This window comes from Varroa jacobsoni, unplaced genomic scaffold, assembly GCF_002532875.2.
Source record: "Varroa jacobsoni isolate VJ856 unplaced genomic scaffold, vjacob_1.0 scaffold_964, whole genome shotgun sequence".
Classification (NCBI taxonomy): Eukaryota; Metazoa; Arthropoda; class Arachnida; order Mesostigmata; family Varroidae; genus Varroa; species Varroa jacobsoni.
Window position 1 is genome coordinate 136,807 of NW_019213866.1, and position 9,207 is coordinate 146,013.

General features: G+C 38.7%; 1 protein-coding gene across 2 annotated transcripts; it reads right to left on the minus strand.

The window, feature by feature from the left end:
• Window positions 1–1,953: 1,953 nt before the first annotated feature.
• LOC111265376 (uncharacterized) lies at window positions 1,954–3,751 on the minus strand. 2 transcript variants are annotated; one of them, XM_022841975.2, is made up of 3 exons: window positions 3,317–3,751; window positions 2,868–3,000; window positions 1,954–2,389 (listed from the first exon to the last, which is right to left on the minus strand). In XM_022841975.2, exons 1-3 carry the CDS (start codon window positions 3,539–3,541, stop codon window positions 2,121–2,123), a joined length of 627 nt encoding a protein of 208 aa, XP_022697710.1. In that variant the 5' UTR covers window positions 3,542–3,751; the 3' UTR covers window positions 1,954–2,120. The 2 variants fall into 2 exon arrangements, with proteins under 2 accessions (XP_022697710.1, XP_022697709.1); XM_022841974.2 differs by having other exon boundaries at window positions 1,954–2,392.
• Between the last annotated feature and the right edge of the window lie 5,456 nt (window positions 3,752–9,207).

Here is a 9,207-nt window from a genome sequence, read left to right on the forward strand (position 1 = left end):
CTAAGTCATAGATGTCCAAAAGGACTATGTAAGACTCAGAAGACGAAAAAAATAGAAGTGTATAGTCGAAGTAGTAAAGAAACGACGGATCAGAGTTTAGGAGATAGTATGTAATGGTTCATCCAGAGTAAAGCAAGCATTTGAATGCTTTTTCTAGCATGTCTAACAGGGCCACATCATGTTATTATAGATAAGCTTACCAAAAAAAAAACACCCGATAAGTAAGGAAAACGTGATACAAGGGTAGGCTTCTTTTTAATTTGATCGATATCCGATCCATAAGTATTCCGGTAGCTAGCTTTGAGCGGAGCTGCTTAATACGTGCCTGAGCATAAAACGTGTGAGTGCTCAGTGAGGCTGTAAAAAATTATCGTTTCTGGCAAACAGTTAGCGTTGGATCGTCCCTGTAACTACACAACAGGATCTTTCATGGTATTAATTGTGTCTGTAAAATTTGGCTTACTGAAAGACATGGCATTAGAAAAATCAGTCTAACCTGAATAACAAGCATAATTTATTTCGTTCGAACATGGAGAAAATTACAGGAGAAGAGGGGGATCAAGAAAAAAGTATGACCGATAATATTGTCGCAATGCTTTCGTTCTGGCATAAAACAATTGCATATTGTATCTGCCACTATTTTTCTTGCGGAAAATGAAAGAACTCACGAGTCAGTGCTCTGCAAGTAAAACAAAGCAATCAGAGTGTAAGATCTGTTAATTTTTGGTATTTTACTTGCTTTGCTCTGTTTAGACCTTTTACATGGGCAGGGAAATTTTGCATCTATTCCTAGAGCTATACGTCTTTGCAAATAGCGTATTTTACTATAAGAAAGTCTTTTTTGACAATTTGACCAAGAATATTATTTTCGAAAATCTCCATAACGATGAGCCGGTAACGAGGTCATTATGCTTAGAAACGGGTGTTAGTCGAGCGCTTATAGAACTTTGCTTTGGAAGGACACCCAAGGGCATTTGACTGGGACCAATAGATGGCGACCTGACGTTATCTGGAACGTGCTTAACCTTAGGTGAATTGCTCAGCCGTAACATTACGAGGGACTGCTAGAAGCCAAATTAAAATTAGGTTAAATAACACTTAGGTTAATTTAATTGCGTAAGTGCATTTTTCTAGCATAGCTGCAATAGCTTTTGGATTCAACAGGTGAAAATGTTCAATGTTTAAAGCGGAACAGTCGAACGACGGCCTACGGTTTATCATCTCCCGTGGCCAGGTACCATCTTCAACTTCTTTTCGATAGTCGTCATATCATTGCGGAGTCTAACATACAGAGCTACTGGTGAGATACGATGCTTATTGGAACCCTGTCTATGTTTACCATTAATAGGCAGTATGGTTCAACGAATGCCGTATTGGCTTGCCATATCAGTATTTGGCAGATGCGAGAATATATAATTAATGTGTTTGCACTATATTTAAATTTAATTAACTGGAAAATAAATATGTAATGCTAGAAGACTTAGTGGTGATTAGGAATTTGAATGTTTGTCCAATTATACAAAATCTATAAGCGCTGCAGAGCCTATGACTTTTCTATTGACCTGATTATTTTTCCATAAGATCTTGGCAAACTACAGAAAAACAGCAAATGAAATCACATCTCCTACTCGTTTGTTGTACGCTCAAGAGACGCTGCGTCCGTTAGTAAATTAAAATTTTGTACATAGTACGCTTGTTTTACTAGCCACTGGATCATCTATAACTAGAACCTACCTATAATCGCATTAAAAAACATTTTACCGCCAGAAGAAGCCAGCAGCTTTCAGTGGGGACACTTGCTTGCTTAATAATGGCTAGTGACAAAACCTTTCATGAATCTATTCCGCTTTTTTCTTCCTTAAATTTAGTAACTGGAAAAATAGTTTGATTCAGTACCTAGATATACTCTGAAAGAGCTCGTCCGTAAAGCTATTAGAAATTAAAATCAATCTATTGATGCAGCAATCGATGTTTTATTTCGGTCTGTTTTTATACCGAGCTCGAATACGTCAGGGAAAGTCATCGAACTAGTTCTTTCAGGTTATTAGTTGAATATTTGTTTTGGTTGTTTTTCAGCATGTGCAAGATATGACATCGATCTTTCTAAATATGAAAGTACTTTACATATCGTTGTCACCTTGTCTAATTAGATCTAGAGATACACCAAAATCGCCAATCAATCGCAGAATTTCTATAATGCTAGCAGCTTTCTTTTGTATGCTGCCCATTAGCTCCGAGCCTCGTTCAAGTTCAGCTTCGGTCCACTGAGAGACGCGATTATGAATGTCCGATATGCCATCGAGGGGCAAAAATTCACGCCGGTACCTCGTGAGGTGGTGCAATTGGTCGACCATATCGCTGTCCATAATTAATGAGGTGACGTCACCCCCTGCTAATGTCAACAACAGAAATAGAATGACAACCGTTTAATAAACGTAATAATATCTCAGCTGATCTATATTTATTTAGACGAACGAATTTAGATAAACCCACTTGGACGAACAGTATATAATTGTACAATTTGATGATTCGTCTTGAACTTCATCATATGGAAATATCCGTATAGAAGCCTCTATATATATATATATATATATGAGACCACTATAGATTCCGTATAAACAGCGGCCCATGATGGTTAAGCTACGATTTAGGAGGAGCAGCGGCATTAGAAAACACCATCTATAATTCATCGTATATAAATTATTATAACCGAATTCGTATTTAGAATACTTTTTGGTGCATCTCACATATAATACATCTAGTCTCTATATCGCACAGATTCTCATCTGAACGAAGAGTAATTTTTTTCCCGGTCTAATACAATAGGTTAGACCCGTTTAAAGTGCAAGTATGTTTGCGATACTTACCCCGCGAACGAGTTGGGAGTTCTTCTAATATGCCAAGAGTACCCTGTATTTTACTCTCGTGGAGAAGAGAAGCTTTTATGATTCGTTCTTCGCAGGGCTTCGGCAGAACAATTCCGTAGTTCTTCTTTAAGATCTGTGTTGTAGAGTGCAGCAGAAAGGAAAAAATTAACGGAACTCACATTGAAACATTAAGATCGCTCCTTGTTTTGATTCCTTGTAGATGCGTTGGTGATATAGTTTGTCTCTATGTGTTCCATAGTGAGACACTTTGACTATCGTGGGGTGTGTTCTGGAATTCACTACTTCTATTTCTTTGGCTAAGTAAAAAATCGTATTTGAAATTGTTAGTTAGTAAAATGAAAAAATTGCTTTTTTTTTGCATTTGTTAAATTGTATTTTTGATGTATTATTTTCGAATGCCACAATAATTAGAACATTTATCAGCGTACCTCAAGTACGTCAAGCGATTTCTGTTCAGTGCGTTTTGCACGTTTAGCGTTTGCCAGGGTCGACCGACCGCCATAAATAGTTGAATTCATACACGCACCTGAGATAATCGATATGTTTGATAAGTTCATATTTAACAAAGAGGTTTCGTCAGATGAAGTTAAATCATTTGAGTTTCCAGTTATTAACTTGCGGCCACCTTTGGACACGGCTGACGAATTCATCATCGTTGATAAACTGGCACAAGCCTAAGGAAATTAAGTTGGCTCAAGATCTCGTAACTTTCTAAGCTGCACGTAGTATTTCGTAACGAAGCGAACCTTCTAAAAGTTCATATTTAGAATTAAAAAAAAACAAGGAACTTAATTCAGTAGTAAATAAACGAACGGCGCAGGAGAGCAGCCGCCACCTTCATTCGAGTAGCTAAAAAGCGCGCCCACCTTTCTACTCTTTCTGCCTGAATGAATGAATTGCGCTGGCCGTCACAGCAGCGTCCAGAGAGAGAAAAGCTTCTCGGCTAAAAAAAAAAACGATAACAAATAGAACAATCAGCCATAGGAGACCAAATAAAAATCAATGAAATATTACATTTTAACATAAACACCACAACAGGAACGTTTTAAACTTTACAAAGCATACTTCACCTTACAAAGTCTGTTACCGTACACGATGTAGATACGTAAATTATATATTATGTAATAAGAAATGGATACAAGCGTATTAGGGTAATGCACTTTATGAACGTATGACTGACCAGCGCTTAATTTTCATACACAATCAAGTAGCAGTTCATAAACTTGTTCTGTCCACCTCGATGGCCGAACAGTTTTGGTCCTTCCAGGCCGACTGCTAACTGGCCTGCGGACCCAGTGAGCGCGGTAGAAAGCTTGTGCGTGCAGCTTACTGTCATTGGGCATGTAATGCGTCCAGCCTCGCAATTTCATTTAGCAAACAACTTTGAGCTAAAACAAAGGTACGATAGCGACTAGGCACAATTTTAACTGCGTCAGTCTATCGTTTACAGATAAAACGATTTTATTCAGGCCATGGATCATTTACGATGCTATATGATTCACGTTATCCTCCGCATCTTCAGAACGCGTCGCAGGGTAGTCGCCAATAGGCCAAGCATTCCGAGCATTGATTTTAAGGTCGGTATGCACACTATTTTGTACTGTTTATAGTCCTCTCGACCTTATTATCCGCAAATGAACCAGTCTCTTTGAACTCTTTAATCAATTACCTCAGTTCTACTTTCGTCAACGAAAAGTCGTCTGTATCCTGTACGATTGTTGTTAAATGTCGCCGTAATCAGCGTTCCACTTCAAATATTTAGGAAAAATAAACGTCGCGTCAAATCCCGATATACCGTCATCCCAGACCGCTAACGTTGCTATTTATCGCGCAACATTACTACCATTCTTTTCTATACGTCCATGCATCGTTCGTCGCATTTCAAACATATACGAACGCTTTAGTATTTTAATATAGTCTTCTTCAAATTATAGGCATAACATTAGGGTGCTGCTTTAATAGGTGTAACATGATTTTAGACGCTCCAACCGCGCCCGTAACACGGAACGCGCGGAGTTATTTCGAGACTTTCGCACTACTCTGTATACTAATATATATAGATATACGAACCGTTGTTCTATAAAAGGCCAGGTTCTGCCGTGTTTATAAACAACGTCGATCGACCGATGTCTCGTCATGAGATCACCTTGCTACGATTCAATCCAGTTTTACAGTAATTATTACAAGTAGGAAGCTAACGTTACCTAACCATTGACAATTGTTGCCCTGAACAAAGAGAGTACTGAAGGTTTCGGCACATTACGGCATAAACATGTCCACTCAGGCGGTCACCATGACCGTACCTATGTTTTCTTGAAGCCAACGTATTTTTCGTTAGCAGCTGTCGCAGTTTCCCACTTGATGTCACGTGAAAGTCCGTAAAGCGTTTGCGTCTGATGCGATTTTCCAGACGGCCTTAATGAAACGGCTCCACATGAGCCGTCTGGGTCCTTCGGGTGCTTTGAAACTTTACTGTGCAACAATACAGTTACTAAGACGTTACTCGTGTGTAGTTTAGCCTGTCTTTCTTTTCTCTTTGTTGATCCTGGACAGAGACTGGCCTATCCGATGTAGCATCGAGCTAGCTTGATTGAACGCTAAATCATTTATCGCCCGCTTTTAAAACAATGAGTGCTAGGCCAATCTGGACACTTCGTACACCAAACCTAAACGCTCATTGGGAAAGGTTTTATTCGGCCAAAAGCGCCGGCTTATTCCACCTTCACCTTTGAACATGGCAGCCTGCGGTGACATCGTCCGTATACAAGTGTGCCACAATGGGCTGCTAGGTTCGATCACAAGGGCCTACAGCCATAGCCTTAAACACTCTCCTCGTGAACTATCCCTTAGGGTAACTGATGGCAGCCCAGAGAGGGCGGCTACAACTACAACAGCCAACTTTTGTCAATCCTTGTTGAGCTGAGCTGAGCTGAGCTGTTAACACTATGTTGGTTGAATGCTCGCCAAATAGCGATAACAAATACTACTTTCATCCATACTTGCTGCCTAGTAAGTTTTTTCCTCATAATAAAAAATAATCTAAAAAAATATGCGTGTTAAGCTCGCTATTTGCAAATTTTTACTCACTAGCAACTTCGGAACCTGCAAAGCTTTTTCCTGTCATTGTGTCATTAGTGCAAGTAGCGGCTAAAAACTTACTTTACTTAACAGCTTAGTTATTCTATTGTCCTTGGCACATAAACAGTCCAGTCAAATGAGGTCAGCTAGATATTTAGCACATTTGTGTTTAGTCTCCGCGCTCGGACCCCATATGGGCACGCAGTTTTTTTCTATATAAAAGCCGCTCCGTCGGCTTTCTGGCGATAGCACATGTAACAACATGGCCGCTAGGAACGCATCTAATTGTGGAAGGAAAGCTACTTACTAAGAAGTACGATACAGTTACTCGTCGCCACAACATTGGAACTATTGCTTGCGCACCGTCCAACTATCCGATCTTGTTTTTTCTCCGTTTATGGAAAACCATAGATGATTTTTCAGTCTCATTTATTTGACAAGAACGACGTGAATGTTAATAATTTTTGCGCTTTCGTGACTAGATGTGAACTCGTTAGAATGATGTGGGCCGTAACTTACATCTACATTTCGTTAGCGCAATTGTGAATAGATGCAATGCAGCTAAATCAGAGGAAAAACGCTGCTCCAGGTACGAAAATGGGGCCCAGATGGGAACAATGTGTTCGTGTACAACAAGTCACTATGTCATCTAGCAACGTGTGTTTTAGGCTTTTATTACTTAATCCAATGGAAAATGTGATCAGTCATATGTGAGAGCGTATCAAGCATAGGAGAGGAGGTCAACATTTTTCCGGTCCGGGGCGAGACGTAGGTGGTTGCGGAAGTGCATTGGGAGCATGCCCAACGGGGTTCTAGCAATGATCGCAAGTAGGCGTGGGGTAATCAAGCACTAGCCCCAGTGACTGTCTTTCCGACACAATCGCTACGCGTGCTATCATTCGAAAACAGAGGGCAGCAGCCTTTACATAAAAAGCTATTTGAATTAAGTAGCTATTTGGATCATATATTTCGACCATGTGTGAAATTTCTAGGTGGCCTCATTTGATAGACTAACGATCGTATACATTGACATATTATAAACCAGAAAAAGTTAACTCTCTAATGACCTGTATGATAAAATCGTAAAGAAACTTACTGTTTTTTTTTGTTGATATCTGGCTCAACTTATCTTATTTCCAGACATGAAGGTGGTAATAGTATATAAGATTTATTAAAAAAAAAAAATCTTATGAAAGAAAAAAAGCGAACACTTTAAAAGTATTTACAGAGAAAATTACCAGAGTTTGAGCTGATAACAAGTTCTAGGCATTAAGTCAGATACATAAAATACACAGTTCAAAGAAAATTAGTTATCTGTAGGTAAACAGTTTTGTAAGTGTGTTTCCTTCTCAAATGTAGACTATATTCTCGCCTGGCCAGGTGATTTATTGGCATGTGTTTACGAATATCATCAGCAAATATCGGTTCAATTTCGACCTATATTCCAGGTAACTTATAATTGTGATTCTCCCTTAATCACTTATTGAGGCTACTAAAGAGTGAAATTGTGGAACTTAACATGGCCGTGTCCTTTTATATTCTAGCTCGAAAATCAATAAGCACTTACCATTATTTTTATTTCCCTGCTGTTGCTACCAGGGAAATATGGCTTGCCAATATATCTCCTTCGAGGAACAATCTGATAATGATGATGGTTGATGTAGACGTAAAAGTGGAAAAACGCGATTGGGTGTTATTAACATGGTATTGTTTAGTTACGCGAATGACAGCTAAGGAACAGCTGGCGAAGTAATCACGCCTTGCCGGTAGAGACTCGTCCTGGTCGCGTTCCTCGCCTCGTATAATTCTAATCCAACTATAGGAAATAATAACAATAAACAACCAATCCATCGTCTTGTTCTATGTACATTACAATAGAAGGTTCGCAGATATTTTATTCTAATTAAGACTGGTCTTCGTTTAACTGTAGCATGCAGTCGCGCGTAACGTTCATGTATAAAAAACGCAAACCTTAGGCTTGACTACTATGTCCGGCTCTTTCAAAGTCCTAATTGACTGAGCATGACGGGTCCTCAGGACATTGCTACAATATTAAGAAACAGTGGGTATTTGTTGTTTTATTAAAACAATTTATGAACGCATTTAACACCGATTTCTTTTGTAGGTCGATCCTCCAACTTACCAAATCGATCCCAGATCGATCGAGGCTTCCCAAAATAACACGAAAGCTTTTTTGTGTAGCGGTATAAGCTAACGCTGTTTTGTACAGAGAATAAATGCTCTGCAGGCAATTCTCATGTACATCAAGCGGATATCTATCTCATTTCGCCAATTTGTACATGGCAAAAAACGTAATCTGCAAGTGCCATTGTATTAGAGCACGATAGTGCGTTAAACTAAAATAAGAAATCCAATGACCCCAGTAAATTGTCTACGTAAAATATACATATATGTACCAAGAGGCAACGTCCTGTTAAATCACACAGTAAGTCTATCCTTTGATATATATAAAAAAAAAAAAAAAAAATTGTACAAAAGCAATATTGGGTACAGTGGAACGGAAAAGGGGCATACAAATATATATCTAAATAATCGTTCATGCATGATTCATACAAAATGCCGGGAAAAAAATGTTGTCCTTAATCATGGAGTGCATTATCAATGGACTCGGGTTAGCTTTAGACAAAAAAGACTTTAGTTTGCATACTCTCGTTTATACACAACGTCTCAACACAGTTATTTGGACCATGAACCGGTCAGCTTCAAAATTTTTATTATCAGTATTCTTATTTTCGAACTCTGCAATAGTTCACAAAGCTACTACGGTAATTATATCGGAGGACCAGAACCAACGTACTAGAACTCTGTTTCGAAGTTCTTCTGTGAAAATAATTTTCATATGAGAACGCCCTAAAAACGAAATGGATGATATAAGGACCGTATGTGGTAGTATATGAATATAGTAAATGACTCATTTGCCGCATATATATCGCTTGCTTTATACGTTTCTGCTGTTTTTTTTTCTACGTGCATATAATTTTTTTTTAATCTGGCCTACAATGGAAATCAGTCATTAGACTGAAAATGCTTCAGAGATGAAGAACGAAACGATCAACGTCTTCAAAAATGATTACTTAGATCTTTGTGCATCTTGATCGATCTGTACATAGTAAATGGTATACTGCTGCGACAAAGCAACGTCTATTATTTTCGATAACGAACTGTTCTAGCGAGTTTAAAATCCGTACAATCGTTGATAGTTGAATGGGATTTTGGTTTG

Coding starts and splice junctions, on each gene's coding strand:
- LOC111265376 (XM_022841974.2), bottom strand. CDS start 3,541: ATGATGAATTCGTCAGCCGTGTCCAAAGGTGGCCGCAAGTTAATAACT. Junction 3,001..3,316: donor AATCGCTTGACGTACTTGAG/GTACGCTGATAA, acceptor TCTACAACACAG/ATCTTAAAGAAGAACTACGG. Junction 2,393..2,867: donor ACTCCCAACTCGTTCGCGGG/GTAAGTATCGCA, acceptor TGTTGACATTAG/CAGGGGGTGACGTCACCTCA.